The sequence below is a fragment of the Aristolochia californica genome, unplaced genomic scaffold (assembly GCF_029961685.1).
Source record: "Aristolochia californica isolate CCGP_79_NKW_82.1479 unplaced genomic scaffold, dmAriCali1.0.hap1 SCAF_16, whole genome shotgun sequence".
NCBI classification, from domain to species: domain Eukaryota; kingdom Viridiplantae; phylum Streptophyta; class Magnoliopsida; order Piperales; family Aristolochiaceae; genus Aristolochia; species Aristolochia californica.
The window spans coordinates 15,020,393-15,042,376 of NW_027181837.1; the positions used below are offsets into that span (position 1 = coordinate 15,020,393).

General features: G+C 37.0%; 1 protein-coding gene across 2 annotated transcripts in view; it reads left to right on the forward strand.

The window, feature by feature from the left end:
• The first annotated feature begins 1,877 nt into the window (after positions 1-1,877).
• Positions 1,878-21,984, forward strand: part of LOC137952892 (branched-chain amino acid aminotransferase 2, chloroplastic-like) — a 41,725-nt gene continuing 21,618 nt past the window's right edge. For both annotated transcript variants that reach the window (XM_068799996.1, XM_068799995.1), the window contains exons 1-4: positions 1,878-2,095; positions 4,235-4,317; positions 21,210-21,387; positions 21,614-21,790. In XM_068799996.1, the coding sequence (XP_068656097.1) occupies positions 1,985-2,095; positions 4,235-4,317; positions 21,210-21,387; positions 21,614-21,790 (549 nt within the window). In that variant the 5' untranslated portion in view covers positions 1,878-1,984. The remainder of the gene's footprint in view (positions 2,096-4,234; positions 4,318-21,209; positions 21,388-21,613; positions 21,791-21,984) is intronic.

A 21,984-nucleotide genomic window follows, 5' to 3' on the forward strand; every position in this document is an offset into this window, starting at 1 on the left:
AATGTTGAGAATATTGTTTCTCATATGAAGTATTCTCAAATTATAAGAAATCTAATATATTTATCAAATTATACCAGACCAAATATTTCTTACATAGTAGTATATTCTGGATTTCCTATTGTACTAGAAGGGTACATTGATGTTAATTGGATTTCTAATCCTGATAACACTAAAGTCACTAGTGGTTTTGTATTTATATTACGTGGTAGGTAGTTTGCTTAGAAATCTTCCAAGTAGACCTTGATTACTAGATCTACTTTGGAAACTGAAATGGTAGCATTAGAGTATGTTTGTGGAAAGGCTCAAACATTCCCATGATGGATAAGCCAACTCCAACTATCTTGATTAATTGTGATTAGGGGTAACATTTAGTCAAACTGGATCGCAAACCATCAAACTTGGCTTAAAAAACTCAGCTCAATTCAATTTTTACTTGAGTTTGACTTGAGTTCAAACTTGGAAGAAAGTTCGTTAATTATCACAATTCGAGATCAAGAATTTTCAATCTCGGTTTGTGAGGTCGTGAGCTGACTCATTAGCATATATTTTTTTTTATTAAAATATCCTTTTACCCTGATTGCAGTTATCGATTCTCTTTTTAGTTGGTTGATGATTGTTCTTATTTACCTCAAACCTCAAAGACGATCGATCGTGTAACCCTTTTAGGTCCCTCAACTTTCGGTGTTGTTGGTTACCAATGGAATAGATGCTATTAATAGAATAGTTCATTTTTTGTATTAGGTCTATTAAGTTGGTTATTGTGCATTAATATGCTCCATTGCAAAGTCTTGGCTCCTCTATAATACATGTAGTTTAATGGTACTAAATTCATTAAACTACATGCTCTCTATTTACTTTTGTAATTTTTATATTTTGTAGTTTTAAATGTATGTTGAGGTCGAACCCGACTCCAGTCCGAGCTTGAACTTATTTAAAAATTTGAAGTTTGAGTTCAAGTTGAATTTAAGGTTTGACGCTGAGCTTGAGCTCGAGCTCGAGTTTGAACTTGAAATCTTGATATCAAGCCAAGCTCAAATCTGCATAGGTTCAAGTTTGTCTTGAATTGATGATAATCAGGAGACTGTAATGAGATTAAAGTAAAAATCATAATTCAAAGTCGTTTAAACATATTGAGCTTCAATATGGAATTTTAAGGAAGCCCACTTCTATTAAAGTTATATCTTTATCTTAAATTAGTGGAAAACTTGGCAAATCACCTAACCAAGGGTTTGTCAAGAGGACAAGTATAATATGCTTTGAGGGGGATAAAATTAAAGCTTATTACTTGAGTCACCATTAATGACAACTCAACCTATGTGAGGGGGATATCCCAAAATGAAGGTTCAATGAGAAAAACAAGTTGAATGAGTGACTAGTTGGAGCACCAACTTAAGTGAACTCAATTCACACCCTAGGGTTTGGGTGGTTTATTGCTGGATATGAGATTGGTGTATGACCTTAATGATATTGAAGCTATTATAGTAAGATATAGAGTTACAATATATCCTAGGAGATATCACCGATGTGAGTGTGATTATGGGGCCACAATTTAACAAAGATTAGGACTTTGTTCTCTAAAAAGCACTCACAAAAAACAAGATACTTGTGGTATGACTAGAATTTGGCAGCTCGTCACTTCCGACTTGAGAGATCTCGAATTCTGAGTCAAGCCAAACTGGCTTGACCGATACGAGCTCGAGGTGGATCCGATACCGGAAAACCCTTTGTCAGTCGCACGTGTCCACGTAAGCTGAACCTCCTCCCGTTACACTCTTCGTAGAAAAGAACTTTGAGGCTTGGAAAAATAGAAAACGTCAAAAAACCTAATAAGAGGCTTGGAAAAATAGAAAACGTCAAAAAACCTAATAAGAGGCTAAGGACTGCTTGCTCTTACCTCCTTTCGCTTCCAGCAGTTCTCCGCCCTGGACCTCGGCAGCTCAAACGGACGAGAGTGACAGAAGAGAGAAAGAGAGTTGGAGAAGTGATGGAGAGTAGCCTCATCTTCGGGAGGCTTCGAAACGGCAGTCCCCTCACCTCACCTTCTCCATTCCCTTCAGCCTCTGAAAAGAGGCACGTCTCCTCGTCTTTCGTGAAGGTACTTCTGCTTATCTTGTTTTCACCTTCGCAGTCTGGAAGTCTTTATGGAAATTGTTGAAGTCGATGCCGGAACGTTTCTGGAATACTGTGGGGAGTTTTCTTGCATCTGTTTTCTGTATCAGGAATCTTTAACTTCACCTCTCTTCTGAGTAGGGATTCACGTTTTAGAGATTCGGGGGGGAGGGGGCGCGTTACTGCAGTTTTGAGAGTGAATTAAAATGAAAGCGAACTTAACTGGTGAAATTGAAAGTGAAAGTGAATGTTTTGTGTTTGAGTGGGTAATAGAAAATATAGTGGAAAGTGTTTTTTTTGTTAGTGTATAGTGAAAATTACAGTAGAAAGTATATATAAAATTTATTAATTTATTAATAAAATACTTTAATCTAATCGATTTAACTTTTATAAGATAGTTTTTATTTAACTTTTTTATTAATAAGTTAAAGATAGATTTTAACTTGTCTGAATTATTAAATAATGAACAAAACTAAACTAACTTTATTTATTTAATTAAATATAAAAAATATTTAAACAAATTTTACTTTTATAATATCCAAATCTTTAATCAAATTGTTACTTTTTAATATCTAAATTCTCACTCTTAAAATATTAATTAAACAGAATATTAAAATCATTAATTTATGTAAATACAAAAGAGGGTATATTATTATACAAAATTAATTTTATAGATTTAATTTTAGAAGATACTTTTATTCAACTAGACTAAAATATATTTTAACTTGTTTAAAATTAATAAATAATTAAAAATAAATTAAGATTATTTATTTAATTAAATATATAAAAAATATAATTATTAAACAAATTCTTACTTTTATAGTATCCAAATGTTAATCAAATTATTACCTTTACAATATCTAAATTCTCACTCTTAAAATAGTCATTAAATATAATATTAAAAATAAGGAATTTAAATAAATAAGTGTATTTAATTATGTAAAATTAATTAATAGAATTTTATTTTATATAAGATAATTTTTGACTAAACTAAAATAAATTTAGCTTGTTTTAAATTAATAAATATTTTTATTAATTTAATTAAATATATAAAAATTAAATGTTTAAACAAATATTTAATTTTATAATATCCAAATAATTAATCAAATTGTTACTTTTGTAATATCTAAATTCTCTCTTAAATTAGAAATCAAATATAATATTAAAATCATGAATTTATATAAATAAAAAAGAGGGTATTTTATTTTATAAAATTACTCTGATTGATTTAATTTTTATAAGATAATTTTATTTAACTATTCTGTTAATAAACTAAGATAAATTTTAACTAGTTTAAATTAATAAATAATTAAAAAAATTAATTAATATTTTCTAATTTAATTAAATGTATAAAATAAAATACTTAAACAAATACTTAATTTTATAATATCCAAAATGTAAGAGTGAGAGGGCATGCTAGTGAAAGTGAATTCTCTAGTCTTAAGGAGTGATTTCATTTTCCCTCGTTTTTCTTAAGAATTAGGTAATTTACTTTCACTCGCAGCTTACAGTGCACATTAACAGGTTTTGGGTTATTTTCACTACTGAAAGTACTTTCACTTTCACTTTTAGAGTGCACTAATAGGGCCTAGATTATTGAGGAAAAACATGACATGATGCAGTTTCAGGAATTGATCCTTTTCTTAAAAAAAAAAAGGGAATTGAAGTAGGGAGTAAAGACAAGTGACCACTCGTGACTTTTGTCAGAGTAAACTATTCGATTCACCACGGCTATGGCACTCATGCTAATGGATGATCCAAGCTTTTCAGTTTGATTTGTGGATGTACTTTCATCTCATCTCTCTTTTGATGGTGTATTTCTACACTATGGAGGAAATAGTCGTATGTTTGTTTTGGTTAAAAAAATGGTGCTTTAACCGCACTTTATTCTTTTGATAAATTATTGCTTATTTTTACGTTACAGCATCGAAATATTACGTCTTGTATATTCCATGTATATGGAACTAAGTCTTCCTTTTGTTGTTACATTAGTTTTGCCGAGGCATGAGAATCAAACTCTCTGTCTCTAGCTGAATTTTGCTTATTGCAGAGCATAACGGGCATTTAGTTTCATATGGAATGATAGTCCACAGGAATTAACTCTTATCATGTGTCCATTGTGCAGCTACCACGTCTCTTTCCTCTTACTTCTGCCAGTCAAGTTGTCGTGAGTAAAATACGCGATGCAACAGTCAATAGCACTTGTCGGTCAGTATCCTAAGCGCTTTTTTTTTTTTTCACCAAATCGATTAGACCAAGCTTAATTTGTACTCATTATTTAATTTTTAAATTGAAGTTCAGTTTATAGGGGGACAACTGGTGGAAATGGTTGGTGGCTTCATTCTTGTCACTAATTAATCATCAATAATGAATCAATGCTTCAGTGTCTATAACATAAATCTCACAAAATGTTTTGATCAAGACATGCTATATGGTGGATATTATGAATTTAAGCAGTAAAGAAGGTTAATAGGTTATATAAAGGCTGAAGGTTGCTCAAAGAATGATCTGTTGTCTTTCTATAGTAGCTAGACCTGAATGATCTGTTGTCTTTCTATAGTAGCTAGACCTTGAACTTTATCAGCCTAATGATTTTTTATATGAATGATTAATGAAAAAAATACTGAAAAATCCTGAATATTTGAGTGGTTCTTTGTGGAGTTCCTGAAATTGTATACATACTAAGCAGAGAAATTAATTAATACTAAGAATTGCTTCATAAGGAGTACTTTTTATTTTTATTTTGGGCTGCTGTTAAGGCACAGCTCCATTTCATCCCTCATCTCTTCTGTAGATTACCTTTTGGAAGAAGCTATCATCAGTAGAAAGCTCATGTCTAGCAGCTGTAACTCAAGCATTCTTCACTGCTTTCTTCAAATATGTTGGCTATCAAGGGCAAGGCATAGGGATTGTGATCGACCTCCTTGTGCATCCTTTCTCTGCTACCGAGTTATTGAAGAGAACGGATTTGATGTACATTACGCTGCTTCCGTTTCTAAACACAAATCCTGGAAGTTGGTGAAGGGGCTTTAATGTCCTTCCAAAATACTATCCTTCGTGGTTTCTTCTCTTCTTGACTGAATAACATTTATTTCTCTGCTCATGCCTACTGTTGCTGTCTCTTTGACTGTATAAATCTTCTAACCTTTTTTTTTTCAAAAGCAATGAGAGATGAGATTTCAGTAAAAGAATCTCCTCAAAGAGGAGTCATTTTTGTCAAGAGGAATTTACAAACTGAAGATGAAAAATCAAATAGGAAGAGAATTGTCTACAAAAAAATGTTGCCTATTAACACCTTCCTTAGCTAGAGATTCTGCCAACCCATTAGCACTTCTAAGAGTGTGGCACCAACAGATATTTAAGTTACAAGAGATATTCATCAAAGTACGAAATCTGCCTGGTGGATTTTTCTTCCCTGAAACCTAACTTATAACTACAAAAGAATCTCCTTCAACAATTGAAGGAGAGGTGACATGTGATGAATAAAGTCTCTATCCTTGAAGAAGAGCCCTCAAATTTGCCACTGCTGAATCATTTAAGCCAAAAGGAGCAGAATTAAATAAGGAGGATATAGCTGTACAGTTCTGAATAGACCAATTCCACCAGCAAGTGCCAGGTTTCTACAATTACTACCATCAAAATTTAATTTAAGGGAACCTTGAGCAGTGGGGGTATTGGCTAAAACTGAGTGAGTGTTTACTCTTTTCCAATTTTTGCTAATGTGAGAACTAGGTTGGTGGGAAGTTTTTGGAAATTTACTAAGCCCAAAAGAGTATACAGTGTGTGACAGCCTTGACAAAACTATCATTGGACCTTTTCTTGTTTTCAAAGTTTTTTTTTTTTTTTTTTTTGGGAGATTCAAAGGTTCTTCTTTTATGCTTTTTCCGTAGACTTTATGCAACAAGAGTTAACTTCCAAATGTTTTTCCAAATCTTACCCATGGGACCATGGATGTCTATTCAATTGTTGAAACAAATCGTTGAGTGAAACACAAATAACGACCAAGTTTTAAAGAGAAGGCAGACCAAACCTGTTTTACAGAAGGATGTAGAAGCAATGAATGATCAATGTTTTCAAGTGCATCACCACACATTTTGAAAATTTGATATTCAATTATTTTCATTTCTCCCAAAGTTGATCCACAATTTAGTTCTTATCTCTTGCTGCTTACTGAAGGAAATGAGTGACTTAAAGGGGTGCAAGGAATCGCCAAAGCATTGCAAATGGATGTTTTTACTGGTTTTCATAACCTGATATGAAATTGTATTGGGAACTAACAATTTAACAATTAGAAGGATGGGCCATCATCTGCTTGTCTAACATAAATGTGTTGTAATTTGGCTATAAAATTACGAGCCTCAGATGTCTCATCATAAGAAATAGCTCTTCTAAAGTTCAAATTTCAATTGCAATGACCATTAATGATTCTATTGGAGTTCATTATTGCTTCCTGACTGGATAAAAGAGGAAAGGCCGAAGCCTGATTGTTCTCTCCTCCCAAATATCTAGCTAAAAATGAGTGAATTCACCATGTCTAACATATATAGTGAATTTATTTGTTGACCCGCTTCTATCCCAAAATGACTAGCCACTTAGGAGGCCTATTGCTCATCAACTTTTTTTCCCCAATTTCAATGTGGGACTTTTTCTCAGTAAACACTTCCCCTCACATCTAGGCTTTATACATAACAAGCTTGAGATATGGGTACAAACTTTCAATGGGGCACACAAATTCCTACTTCATGGTGCCCACAACACACAAATTTCTACTTCATGGTGCCCACAACATACAAATTCATACTTCATAGAGTCTACAACACAAATAACCTTGGGAGCACAAACTGGGCCTTGGCCTGCACACACAACTTGCTCTAATACATGTTCGGTTAGGCCCTGGTTCCATTCTAAAATAACTGGTCACTTAGGAGGCCTTTTACTCAACTTTATAACCCATTAACGTTTCTTCCCATTTTCAATGTGGGACTTTTTCCCACTCAACAAAATTCATTGTTAAAGTACGTCCTAAGTTTAAAAATCTCTTCAAAAAATACAAACAGATTTGTATAAACTTGAAGCATAAGTAGGAGTGCGAGGAGGAGGCCAATCTTTTTTGAAACTTTTATATTTGCTCAAAATGACTCTCCTTCACATCATATTCCTTTCACTACAATACTTCCAAATCATTTTGTCAATAGAGTCAAATTCATGCTTTTAAAATGTGTTTGGCAAGCCATTCAATTGATTTTGGTTTGCAAACTTCATTCTATTTCATTTAAAAAAAAAAAAAAAACTTCATTCCATTTGACTTGGTGGTATTGAAAATTCGATGAAGTACCCCTCCATAGGAATCTCCTTTCAATAGCTTCAAGGTGTTTTGCCGTGCCCATTGGCCATGGCAAAGAGAGTAATAGTTTGATAAGCTTGAAAGAGTTGATCTGATTGATCTTACCCAACCAACCATTGATAGAAGATTACCATGACAACTAGCTAGGTGCTTGTCAAATATTTCCATGATAGGGTTCCAAAGTGCTTTAGTTGGCCTCCTAATGAACACTACAAATCCTAAGAAAGGGAAGGGACGAACCCTGCTTGCAATTGAATACAGCTATCATATTATTCATGAGGCTTGAGTCTATGTTGGTTCCAAAGAATGAAGATTTTGACTAGTTATGCTTTGTCCAAAAGTTAATTCATAAACAAATGGAAGAGCCTTGACATACGTAACTTGGTTAATATCTCCAGTAAAAGGATAAATTGTGTCATTTGCAAATTGAATGAGTGAGTTTCCTGATGAAAAGTCTATGGATGAAGGAGAGTGATCCAACTTTTCCTCCTAGCCATATTGAACAAAGAAGATATTACCTCTCCAACAAGATGAAAGAGTAGAGGTGAGAGAGGGTCACCTTGTCTCAAACCTCTTGAGCTGTGCAAATTCCCATGAGTTGAACCATTTATGATTGGGGAAAATTTTGCTCAAGATATATATATCTTTCAATCCACATTTTCCATCAATCCCAAAAGCCTGCCCATCTTATGAAGGACAAGTCAAGGAAAGACCAACAAGCTCGGTCAAATGTTTATTCCTTGTCCAACATAAGGATGATTCTTGGTCACCCACTATTTGAATAAGAGCAAGAAAGCTCATCAATACTGGTGTTACCTTAGAGCGCTTTGTCTGAGAGCGAGATGAGGTGAGGTGAGGTGAGGTGGAAGAGATTGAGTTGTGGGTTGAGATGTTGTGCCTTAAGGGGGAGGGTTAGGACACAAGTCCATAACCTATTTCTTCCTCCTATTTTCTCCCAATGAGTCCCTCTCTCCTTTTCTCCATGAGCTAAATCCATAGAGTCCTGAAAATTAACACTAAGGAAATATTTGAGGAGTCCCAAGTCTTTTGTCTTGAATTCCTTAAGTTTTCTTTCACCTAGGTGATGATTTTGGAGTCACTTCTTGTTGTAATAATAACATCGAAATACATGGCTAGGAGAACAACCCCTTTGTTAGTATGTTAAACAAAAAATGAGTGATCCTTCATACATAGGGTCAAGCCAAATTATCAAACCATGCTCTAGGTGATTGTTTTAGCCCACATAGAGATTTCTCTTAATTTGCATAACTATTCCTCCTCAACCAAAAAATCAGGTGGTTGATCCATATAAATCTCTTCTTTAATATCACCATTAGAAAAACATTTTTCACATCAAGTTCATATAAGGACCATTGAAAATTTGTAGCAAGAGATAATAAAATCTGTATCTAATTTAATTTGGCCACAAGGAGAATGTCTCCTCATTATCAATACCATAACACTAAGTATATCCTTTAGCTACCCGTCGAGCCTTAAGCCTTGCCATTATGCCATTTGGGTTATGTTTAACTGTAAACACCCATTTACATCCCCTGGTCTTTGTGTGGAGGTGGAGGCCCCAATTGCCAAGTTTATAAAGCTGACATTTCTTCTTCTATTGCTGCTCTCTATCTTGGATGTTGAAGGGCCTCTTGATATGACCTAGGAATAGGAGTTGAAGAAAGTGAAGCAAGATATGTACAACAAGTGGAAGACAACCGATGAGTGGATAAAAAATTAGATGGTTGACTGCAACCGTGGTTCTTTTCTAATGGCAATAGGCCTGGTGTCATAAGAAGGACTAAAACCAATAGGTGAACAGGAGGAGAACTTACCTCAGGAGGATCTGTAGATTCCACAAGAAGGTGTTAACTAATGAGGCAGGGGGATGGAGATTTTGAGTGGATCTTCCAATGGCACCATATGCTTGGGAGAACTTGTTGTAGGTGAAAACCTAGGTGTTGTAGTACCCAAAGGATACAAGGATTTTCCCTGAAGAAAAGTCACATCTGTTGACTCAAACAACTTTTTTTAAGAGGGATCATATCCTTTTTGGGTATGATCTAACAGCCCGAGGGTTTAGCTTGTTTGTGTAAGGAGATGTCTCATGAACAAAATGGTACATCCAAAAACTTTCAAGGGAAAACACATTATCATTGGGGAACAACATAGAGGATGTATTTTTTTGTGGAGAACTGTGGAAGATAACCGATTAACGAGGAAACATGCATTTGGCCAATAAAAATGGGGCACATTCATACACTGTAGTAGATCCCTAATAACTTCAAGTAAGTGTCTATTTTTCCTTTGAGCCACTACTTTCTGTTTTGGAGTGGAAGCACACGATGTGTGATGAATAATGCCATACTCACTATAAAATTTTTGATGTTCACTAGACATATATTATTTGGTATTGTCAGACCAAAGAATTTTTAAATTTTGAATCAAATTGAGTGGAAACTATAGCATTAAAGGATTTAAAAATAGGCAAAACTTCAGACCTATCTTTCATTAAGAATAACCAAGTTACTCTAGTATAGTCATCAAGAAATATGATGAAGTATATTGATTGAGAAATAATTGAAATATTCAGTGGTCTTGCACAACATTATGCATTAAAGAAAATGGCATACCATTCTTAATTTCCGACTGAGGAGAATATGTACTCTTATGGTGTTTACTCGAATAACACACTTCACATTGTAAATCAGAAACAAACTTAAAAGAAGGAAACAGTGTTTGGATGGGTTGAAGTGAAAGATGTCCCGAACCTTTTCTTGTGAACTTGTTGTGGCAGTAATTGCTGGTGTGTCCAAGAAGTAAAGATCCCCTTGCTCATGGCCTCCACCAATCATCTATTTGGTCTGCAGATCCTGAAAGATACAATAAATAGGATAAAAAGTTATAGAATAATTAAATTTTTTGGTTAATTGATTGACATGCATTAGACTCAATAGAAATTGAGGAACAAAATGATCATTGTGAAGAGAGGTTGTAGCGGTAGTAGATCCCAACCCTTGTACCTTGGTTTGAAATTTGCTATGGATACAAACTTTTCTTTTGGACAAGGAGATAAAAAGTTCAAGAGACTAACATTACCAGGGAGGCCCCAGAGTCAATGATCCAAGAAGATGAACAGAGTAGTAGAAAACATACTTGTCATAGTGGTTGCTCCTGTAGCAGAGTTGGATTTTGTGTTGGAGGTAGATTGAAACATAATCTTAAGTTTATGAGGTAATCAAATCCCTGACATTTTGGGATGATTTGTGGACAGGGCTAGAGCCATTGTGGAATTCCTTCAGGAATCTATTCCTCCTTTCTACACAAAGGGAGATGTTAGTTGCCGATGGGGGGGGGGGGGGGGGGGCTGAACCTGCACCCTCGAAGGGGCCTTTCAGACTCAGAGGCCTTGGAAGCGAGTAGTTTATTGGACTCTTTGAATTCTGTCAGAATGAGACTTTTCGATGCGAACAAGCTTATTTGGTGCCCTGACAAAAGTGACGCAATTTCAATTTCATCTGCATACATTAATGGCTGGGATTCGATGTAAAGGGAGCATGATATTCAGTTTGTATGGTGTCTTTGCATACCTCCAAAGATAAAATTCTTCATGTGGAGCTCTTGCCAAAGTAAGATTCTCACGAGTGATGTGCTTAGTAGAAGGGGCCACCCATCTATCGACCGCCTCTGTACTCTCTGCAGCACTAAAGTAGAAACCGCTAGTCATATTCTTCTAAATTGCTCATTTTCATGGAATGTGTGGACCTCTATTCTAGGCAAGATGGGGCTACAATTTTGTATATCAGCTGATCTGATCTCCTTCAGCAAGTCGATCGTTGGCCTCCCCCTTCCTGGTCTCGGAAAAGTGATGATATCTGCCTGTGCCAGTTTCGTACTGTGGGGCCTCTGGAATGAACGCAACCGAAGGCGGTTCGATGCTAAAAGTGAATCTAAAGTAAGAGTAGTGGACAGGGTGTCGGGGCAAATATCCTCTTGGCTTCTAACTAAGAAGGGTTTTTCCTCCTTCAAAGGAACCTCTATCCGTGATAACTGGAGTATTTTGGCAAGGATATACTTTGGGATCAAGACTCTAGCAATGCAAGAGTGGACCCCCCGGAAGCTGGATACCTCAAGTTGAATTTTGATGGCTTTTCTCTCGGCAATCCGGGGATTGCTGGTTTTGGGGGAGTTATTTCGGATCCATCTGGCAATCAATGTTTCTCTTATGCCGGCCCGTTAGGCATTTATGATTCCACGTCGGCTGAGCTCTATGGTCTACTCAATGGGCTTCGCATTTTCAGAGACAACTGCAGTGGTCCCATTCACATTGAAGGTCATTGGATGGTGTGAGTGTGCTTCCCCTCCACCGTGGTGCCATTGTAACATCTTTCGGGAGATTTTAGATATTACCTCACTCCACTCTTGTATTTGGTTTCACATTCCTAGATCTACAAATTCGGTTGCAGATGTGCTAGCCAAACAAGGAGCGTCCCTGCAATCTCTTGTTGTGAGGGATCTGCCCCCTCTTCCTTTGTAATTTTTTCTTATTAATATGAATATATCTTTATCAAAAAAAAAAAAAAATCAAACCCCTGACCTGTTAAGGCTTGTTTGCATTTTTAAGACTCAACATTCCCTTCATTTTTAGCTGCAGTAATGGCGAAAGCTTGATTAACAGTAACCTATTCTGGTTTTTCATGTATAAACTATGTTGGAAGATAGGGCCCAAGCCCACACGACCAAGGAAGGCCCACATATCCAAGTGTATTAGAAGATGGGCCCAAGCCTAAAAGACCAAGGAAGACTCATGCAACCAAGAGATATAGAAGACGGGCTCAAGGCCCACAAATCAAGGAGAAGGCCCATAGGCCCACATACAAGATGGTAGGATGGTAAATAAAGGGTCATTTCATAGAGATGACATTGATGTAATTAAGTTAAAGTTCCAGGGTTAAAACCCTAAACTCTAAACCCTAAGTTCAAGGGTATTATTGTAATACAGTAGTTTCATAAATCTATAAATAAAGCTTCATGGGGAGGATTAGAATAATCAATTCCAGAACCCTTCTTCCTCCAGTTTTCTCCCAATGGGTTTCTTTCCCCTCTTCTCCATGAGCTAAATTCATGGAGTCCTGAAAATCAACATGGTATCAGAGCATTGATTTTCAGAACTCGTAGTATGGTTTTCAGGATTCCAGCTTTGCTTATATTCCTTTTAGTATGGTTGATTATTCTCTGTTATATGTTTCCACGTTGGGTTACTGCTCATCATATCGTCTAAACTGATCTGTTACAGAAAAAACAAGGCCAGTCACGACGGGGAGGGGGGGGGGGTGTCTTTGGTTCTGTTTACTGCTGCATAATCAGATTTTGCTCGGTGGATGATCGATCTGTGGTTGATCATGGTTTTTTGAGTTCTTCATGCTGCTCAGAGAATAAGTCTTCATTTTTCTCTTTTCTCTCATTCAGTTGTTTCACTGCTGCAAGAATGGGATCCGTTTATTGTTTTTGAGATTTGAGGATCGGTATTAGTGGTCTCTCTGTTGAGTCTGGAACTAGCAACAGATCATTGCTTCTTTCTTTGAATTCAGAATCATCATTTTAGATGTTGATGTAAGAAAAACAGTAAGATAAGTGTTTTTCAAAAATTTGATCATGTTCTGGTGCCTTGATGAATCGTGAAAAATCAGCCGACGAAGGAAAGTTTCCAAGTTTCCTGTTCAGAAACATGGAAACTTTCCAGTCTCAGATATTGGACAAAAGGCAAGATGTAGAAGCATATCTTTATTGTTAATTTTTTTTTTCCTAAGTTAAGGAAACCTGGTGAATTAAGACATGATCGTATATGTGATATCCAGTCTCAGATTGTATTCACCATATCTCTGTTTTGAGAATATTTACTGCAGTCATCGGTTAGCAGCAAAGGAAACTTTCTGGTTCTTCGGCTCTGGCATCTGAATCGCTGCTGGGATACGATTGGCTCAGCTTCAGAGGTTGCTCTCTCTGGTTTTCACGTATCTGGCATCTACTTTAATGTTCTGGGTTCAACACGGCCAACTTCCTGCCATTTTAGAAACTTACTGCTGTTGGAAAGTTTCCTCCCGAAGAGAAGGTTTTCCGCTCTGTTCGGCCGTGGGGGGAAGACGACCCACCATTGCCGAAGAAGAAGAAGAAGTCGGCCACCGATGGTTCTCCCTTCCGCAAAGAGCTCCTGACGCCATTGGTGCTGTTGCCGAAGAAGATGACTACCGCTCTGTTTAGAGCCGTGCGGGGAAGACGACCCTGTTGCCTAATTAATTTTTTATGCTCGTCTCCGGAGATAGCATTTTCGTTCTTCCGAGCTGCTGCTGTCCCTCTGTTCGGCCGGCTGCGGGGAGGAAAACGGAAGCTTTGTTTAGTCGCGGGAGGAAGACGAAGACACTGTAGCTGGATTAAATTTTCCTAAATTAAAATTTCCTAACTTAGGAAAATTTAATCAGCGCCGGTTCAGCGCAACCCGCGCCCGTTCCAGCCCAACTTGGACTGGACTGAGTTACCAGCCGACCCGAGGGCACTTACTGTTTCTGTATCAGCTAGACCGAGTCAACTCGGACCAACTCGGTCCGGGTCAACCTGAATCGAGCCACTTATTTTCTGACTCGGTATACGTGCCTAGATTATTGGTCTTCAGCGACTCGGATATATTGGTCTACTATTTGACTCGGTGCGACTTGGTAAATTTTTTCTCTAGCTGGATTATTATTTTGAAGAATTGATAGATTATTCCTTGGTTAGCATATTATTTGGTACAAATATGTGCATTGGATTATTTCATGGGTCATTTTACAAGGATTATTTTGGTTCGTGTTATATGGTCCAAGCCCATTTCAGTTGCTACATTGTGTCTCTTTTGATGAGACATTATTATTGAAGAAGAGGTAGCCTCGTACCATTATTTATTTGTTCCCGTAATAAATATAAAAAATAGTTGTGGTTGGGAGTCCATGATAGAGGAACTTCATCCCCGTCAAAAATATCAAAATTATTTGTGGTTGGGAGTCCATGACGGAGGAATTTCATCGACGTAAAAAATATCAAAATTATTTGTGGTTGGGAGTCCATGTCGGAGGAATTTCATCCCTGTAAAAATATCAAAATTATTTGTGGTTGGGAGTCCATGACGGAGGAACTTCATCCCCATAAAAAATATAAAAAATATAAAAAATATTTGTGGTTGGAAGTCCATGATGGAGGAACTTCATCCCCGTAAAAAATATCAAAAATATTTGTGGTTGGAAGTCCATGACGGAGGAACTTATTATTACATTTATGTTACTTCCCCCCATTAATGTCATATATTACTCTACCACTTCAGAGTCATTGTCCTGTGGAGGAACACGGTACTTGGACTAGTGGCAAATGAAGACTTGCACTAAGAGTTGTTGGATGTAAAGACAACCTTTCTTTATGGTGACTTGGAGGAAGAAATTTACATGATGCAGCCACAGGGTTTCAAAGCACAAGGAAAGGAGAAAATGGTGTGCAAACTTCAAAAGAGCTTGTATGGTCTTAAACAACCTCCAAGACAATGGTATGAGAAGTGTGACACCTTTATGAGTAGTAATGGTTTCGAGCATGAGAAGGGAGGGCTCTACCTGTTTGATGATGTTTCTGTTCCCAAAGCTGTGACACTTACTATTGCACAATCCTCATACTTATATCACCTACATTTGGGGCATCCATCACCAGTTAAGTTGCTTCAGTCTTTTTCTTCCTTGCCAGCAGATATTTCTTTTGATTGTGAATCCTGTCAACTGGGAAAACATCGTTGAGCAAGTTTCTGAGTTAGTTGTAGTCGTAACACCAAATTGTTTGAATTTGTCCATTCTAATGTCAGGGGTCCATGTCGGGTTCCTAGTCCATTTGGATTCAAGTATTTTGTTTTGTTCATAGATGATTTTAGTTGGGTAACTTGACATATCTCTTACAAAAGAAATCTGAAGTATTGGATGTATTCCTAATTTTATTTAATGAAATAAAGACTCAATTTGGTGCTTGTGTTCATGTTTTTCGTACTGATAATGGATGGGAGTATCTCAATCAAAGTTTTCATCATTTTGTGTTCATCATGGTATTACTCATGGGACATCTTGCATATTTTCCTTAACAAAATGGGGTACCAGAATGTAAAAACAGACATCTCCTTGAGGTTTGACTTTTTTACTACATATGAATATTCCTAAATTCTTTTGGGGAGATGTTGTTTTGACTTTGTTTCTTAATTAATCACATGCCCTCATCTGTTTTGCATGGTCAAGTTCCTCTTCAAGTTTTTAAACCTCATTGTAAGTTGTTTGACGTTGTTCCTTGTATATCTGGATACACATATTTTGTACAGGTGTTGGGTAATTCCTCAGATAAGTTGTCACCTTGACCTGTCAAGTGTCTCTTTCTAAGATCTTCTCATCAATAAATGGGATACAAGTGTTATGACCCTATTCATAAAAAACATGTGTTAGTTGATGTAATCTTCTTTAGTATACTCTATATTTTGCATCTTTTGTTGAGTTCTCTTATCATCTAGTCCCTCTATGGGTAGTCCTGTTACTGTAGCAATTTTGGATGCACCAGTCACCTCAGGTTCTTCTTGATCTCTTCAAGTTTATAGTAGGTGCCCTCACAGTGAGTTACCACATACTATACCTCCAGCAGCTCCAACTCCTAAGCCCTCTCCTTCAGATTGACTATCTTCCTTTTCCTGCTGGTCTAGTTCCGTCAAATTTGGATTTACCCATCAGTCTTCTGAAAGGTAAAAGATATTGTACTTCTCATCCTTTCTCAAAGTATGTGTCCTTTGACTTTTTATCCCCATTCTTTCAATCTTTTTGCCATGTCCTTGTCTTCTTCCACTATTCCTCGTTTAGTGTTGGATGCTTTATATTCTCTCGAGTGGAAATAGGCTATGGATGATGAGATGGGTGCTTTAATGTTTAGGGGAACATGACATCTTTGTGATCCACAAATTGGGGCAGCTATTGTAGGGTGTTGGTGAGTATACACCATTAAATATAATGCTGATAGTTCTATTAAATGACACAAAGCAATGCTGGTGGCAAAGGGTATACATTTGATTTTTTTAGGCGTTTTCATCTGTGGCCAGACTTACAACAGTAAGTATATTTGTCTCTGCAGTAGTTAATAAAGGATGATCTCTCTTTCAACTTGATGTGAAAAATGCCTTTTTGTATGATTATCTTCATGAGGAAGTCTATATGGAACAATCTCCTGGGTATGTTGCTCAGGAGTAGACAAGGAAGGTATGTAAGTTAAACAAGGCTATCTATGGACTTAAACAAAGTTTGTGAGTATGTTTGAAAAGTTTAGTACAATAGTGATGCAATTTGGTTTTTACAGAAGCCATTGCAACCATTCTATGTTCTTGCTCAAAAGGAAGATTGGTGTGGTTATCTTGATGGTCTATGTGGATGATATTGTCTTTTCTAGGGAAGATCTTGAAGCCATTGCAGCAGTTAAGAAGCACTTGGCCATTGACTTTCAGACAAAAGATTTGGGTCCTCTGAAGTATTTCTTTGGCATTGAAGTTACTCGCTATAAAAGAGGTATGGTTCTTGCTCAAAGCAAATATGTGTTAGATATGCTGCAGGAATATGGTTTATTTAGGTCCGAAACTAGTAGACACACCTATAGAAATCAATCATAATCTTCATGACACAGAGTCCTCTCAAGGACAAAACACAACAGAAATGCTTGGAATTGCTCTATGCTGTAGTTACTAGGCCCGATATATCCTTTGTTGCGGAAGTTGTGAGTTGAATTCATGGAAAATCTTTAGGAAGTACATTTAGAAGCTTCCTAGAGGATTTGAAAGTATTTGAAGGGTGTCGCGGAAAAGGTTTGTTGTATAATTCGAAAGACAAAATAGATGTGCTTGGATATTTTGATGTAGATAATGTTGGGTGTAAAATGGATAGATAAAGTAAGAAACATATAGTTGTGGTAATGTCGAGTATAGAGGCCGAATATAGAGCAAGAGCTCACATTGTTAGTAAGCTTACGTGGATCAAGTCTATTCTTCTTGAGTTTGATTTCCATATGCCAGAACCTGTGTTATGAAGTGTGACAATCAGGTTGCTATTTTCATTGCAAACAATTTTGTATTCCATGAGAGAAACAAACATAGAGGTTGTTTGTCATTTTATTAGAGATGCAGTTATGCAAGGGAAGGTGGTAACTCCATATGTGAAATCATCAAACCAACTTGGAGATTTGTTTACAAAGCCTTTGGGAAGACGTGAACACTTGTTTTTCTGTGGCAAGTTGGGTTTGTTTGATATCTACTCTTCAAGTTGAAGGAGTATTAAAATACTAATTCAAGGGTATTTTGGTTATTTCCTATACTCTGATTTATCTTAGCTTATGTCTGTTAGTTAGATAATTACATTACACTTTTATGTTTCAAGTTTCAGTCAAAATAGGGTTGTATCATAGGAGTTATATGATCTTTTGTAACTAAGGCGTTTTTGTCCTTCTTGTAATTGTCACTTGAACCCCTAATAAAAGAGAGAGAGCTCATGCTTTTCAGGCACGAACTCCGACGCAGCCAAGTCTGCTTGTTCCCTTATTCTTTTCTCAACTTTCTCCACTTCTTTCTCTCTCTCATACTTCTTTCTTTACAATCTCTTATTTTGGTCCTATGGGAGCATTTGATTCTTCCTCGGCTGATCTCATGGCATTCCTTAAAGGCCTCTTCATCTTTTGGGATCATCTCTCTAGTCCCCTCATTATTGAATATGACTCTACTGTGGTGATAAGTTGGTGCTCCTCCTTCCTTGAGCTCCTTGGCATCAATGGGTCACCTTCCATGACAATAGAGATATTCCTCCCTGTTTTCTTGTATTTGGACTCATGTTCCAAGATCAGCCGATTCTATGGCTGACTCTCTTGCTAAAATTGGAGATTCCCAACAATGTCCTATTATAACAGAAATGCTCCTCTAATTGTATGGTTTTTTTTCTCAATAAAGCTCATTAGTTTAAAAAAAATAAAAAAATTGGGCTCCTTTGTGAGCCTAGTAGGACCAAGTCATTTAGGGAGTTAATTATGGCCAATAACAGAGCCCAAGGTGGAGAAGAAAGCTAGCAATGAGGAGGAGACAAGTGGTTCCAAGAAGAAAGAGCAAAAATGTTAGATCAGGCCCCAAAAAAGTGGTGCCAGTTCGGAGCAAAAGAATCAAAGAAGATTCTTGAGGAGCCAAAACCAGCTTGTTCACGGGCAAAAAACAGTCCAAGAGCATGCTCTAGATAGAGGTGCCACCCAAGCAGGGGCAAAACTATCCAGGAAAGGCCTAGAAGTTGGCGCAACCTAGCTAGAAGGCAGAATTGTTGAATGGACTTCTCCGTAAGGGGCACAACTCAGCAGAAGAGTCTAAAAGCATCTAGGTTCGATGCATGGCTTGGAGCACAAGCAAGGGGCCATCCAAACTCTATTAGTTCCACGTAGGAGAAATTTTAGAAATAGGCCTTAATCCCAATATAGAGTTCTAGAATAGGAGATTGGCAACCTCCTCTCTTAACCACTTCCCTATCTAGACTATTATGCTATCGGTGTCCCTAAGCCCTCAACACCATAACCAACATCGTTATACCACTCTAAACCACTTCCCAATGATAGCCCCAAATACCCACTTCCCAATGGTAGCCCTAAATAACCATTTCCAGCTCATTGGACCAGCTACAACCTTCAATTTAATCTATTCTGTCTAACGAGCTGTTTGTCTGACCTTTGATCCCAAAATTCTCTAAATTGCCACTCGCACACTCTAAACCCTTAAACCCCTAAACTACCAACCCTACCCTCGCTCTCCAACATTCTAAATTACTCAACCACAGCCTCAAAATTTCATTTCCTACCTCTCTATCTTGTCCCATAAGCCCTAAACCCTAATTTCCTTCCTATTATTGCCAACCTGACTCCTAGTCCCAAAACGTCTAAACTTTCAGCTTTCCGCTCTTCAAACCACTACAGACCTTCACTAGTAGATTTTCAACTGCCCATGTTATCAAACTATAGTCTCACTTTCACTTCCCTAACTCCCTTACCCCTTCTTTTAGCATTAAACTCCCAAAACCCTGATACTATCTCTACAACACTTAGAATTCTATCACGCAAACCTACCTAAAATCACTCCTCTTCCATTTAATCTTTCCATTAGATCACCTAGGTTCCAAACTAAGCCCTCTTGCATGGGATCGTAATAGAGAAAGTGGCAACCTTTTTACAGAAAGTGACAATGCAACCCATTGGTTCCAGGGCTTTTCTCACTGAATGACAATGGTGGCAATAATTTCATTGGTTGGTATTGAAGAAGCTGTATCAAGGTGTCTAAGATGAGTCTCATGCAAAGCATATCTCACAAAATTCAAAACCGAGCATATCCCTCAATGTGCTTGTTAGAGATTAGAACAGTATCAGAAGTGAGAGTTCCATCAACTTTTAAAAAAGAGATCTAATTGTTTCTAAACCGAGCTGATGCCAAAGAGTGAAAAAACTTCTTATTTGTGCCCCCTCTGCAAGCCATTTGTTTCAAGCATATTGTTTCCAATATATCCTTTCATGTGAAATAACTTCTTCAATGCTAGCTTGTGGTTTGATCTTGGAAAGCTCTCACTATCTGAAAGTGGCCTTGTTTCTTCTATCATATCAAGCAGCTGAATTGAGGACAGTAGCTCTCTTTTCTTTGCTTGATGTTGCCAAATGAGGATCTTGACCTCCTGTTATTCTTTGCCTTGAGCATCTTCAATTTGAGTGAGAATATTACAAGTTCTGACCCAATAATTAAATTTCTCTATTCCTGTAATAGAAAACAAAAACCTGAATGTTCAAACGATGTTTTTTCAGAACAGAATGGATGCGTGCCTGAAGGAAGAAATCACAATCAGAGTAACTTAGACAATTATCCTTGGGACAGTTTGGGCATGGGCACTAGGAAACAAATTCAACCACTCTGTAGCTGCTAAAAAAAGTCAGTCTAGATAATACTGCTGGTTATTGTCTATTTGACCAGGTAAAGAGGGAATGAGCCATAAACAAATCCACCTACACATTGTTATTGATGAAGTCCGTGGGTGTTGAATCTCATTCCTGGTGTTCCTGGAATGTTCCTCTTCTACTTGTCTTAAATCTTTGCAAGGAGATAGGTTAATATCTATGCCTGTTATCTGATCCGTCCCAGAATGGTAAATACTTCTTTTGGTTGTCTCTGTTTTCGGCTTTTTTTTTTTTTTTTTTGAGAAACTGTTTTCAGCTTTCATTACTTGCCTATGTTACTTATCTGCTGCTGTGTTCACTACACTACCATCATTTCTTACTTTCTTTCCTCGTCTCTTCTCTTTGGAAGTCTAAGCACGGTCCTCTGTTGCTTAAATACACATCTGTTCTTATGTTGACAAATAATATCATGATTAAAATGCTGCTCAACTGCATAAGTTTAAGCACGATCCTCTGTTGCTTAAATACACATCTGTTCTTATGTTGCCTTTTTCTCTTGTTCTTTTTCTTGTCCCTGGCTCTGCTTCTTTCTCAACAAAACGAGAAAAGAGGAAAAATACCATCTTCCCAAGTAAGCGAAAGAGTTGGTGGATGAAGACCTCTAATTGTTAGTCTTTTATTCTTCATTTCTGGGTCCTCTATCTGTAATCTAGTTTTAATTAAGTTGGGGACCTTTACATTATATAATTTTGCTTTTTAGTTAATGCAGTGTAATACCTATTGAGTTGGCGGATATAAATTGGGACAACCTTGAATTTGGACTTGTGCCAACCGATTATATGTATATCATGAAGTGCTCTCGAGATGAAAACTTCACCGAAGGTGAACTCCAGCGTTTTGGCAACATTGAGTTGAGTCCGTCATCTGGAGTGTTGAACTATGGACAGGTTGGTCACCTTAAACTGTTTTTCTTTTTTGATATAGTTGGTCACCTTAAACTGTTAATGTGCTTTGAGTGAAAGTTATTCAATTCAATGCAATTGATATTCGACAAAGCTCCTCGTTCAGCTGGTTTGCTTCCATAATTTTCTGTTGAATTAATTATTTTCCCTCAAACTTCTGTTTTAATTTTTCTTCTTTTCAAATTTTTTTATCATAATTTTTTGTGTATAGGGATTATTTGAAGGTTTGAAAGCTTACAGGAAAGATGATGGTTCGGTCCTGCTCTTCCGTCCAGATGAAAATGCCTTGAGGATGAGAATGGGTGCAGAGAGGATGTGCATGCCTGCGCCTAGTGTGGAGCAATTTGTGGAGGCTGTTAAGCAAACTGTATTGGCAAATAAACGTTGGGTAAGTTTTGTGAATTTTTGTTGGACAAACAGTGATGAAGAGATTTGTTTTTTGTACAATTGCAAGATTGAGAGGATTAAAGAGGAAGAGAGGACGAAAATAGGTAAGTTTTGTGAATTTTTGTTGGACAAACAGTGATGAAGAGATTTGTTTTCTGTACAATTGCAAGATTGAGAGGATTAAAGAGGAAGAGA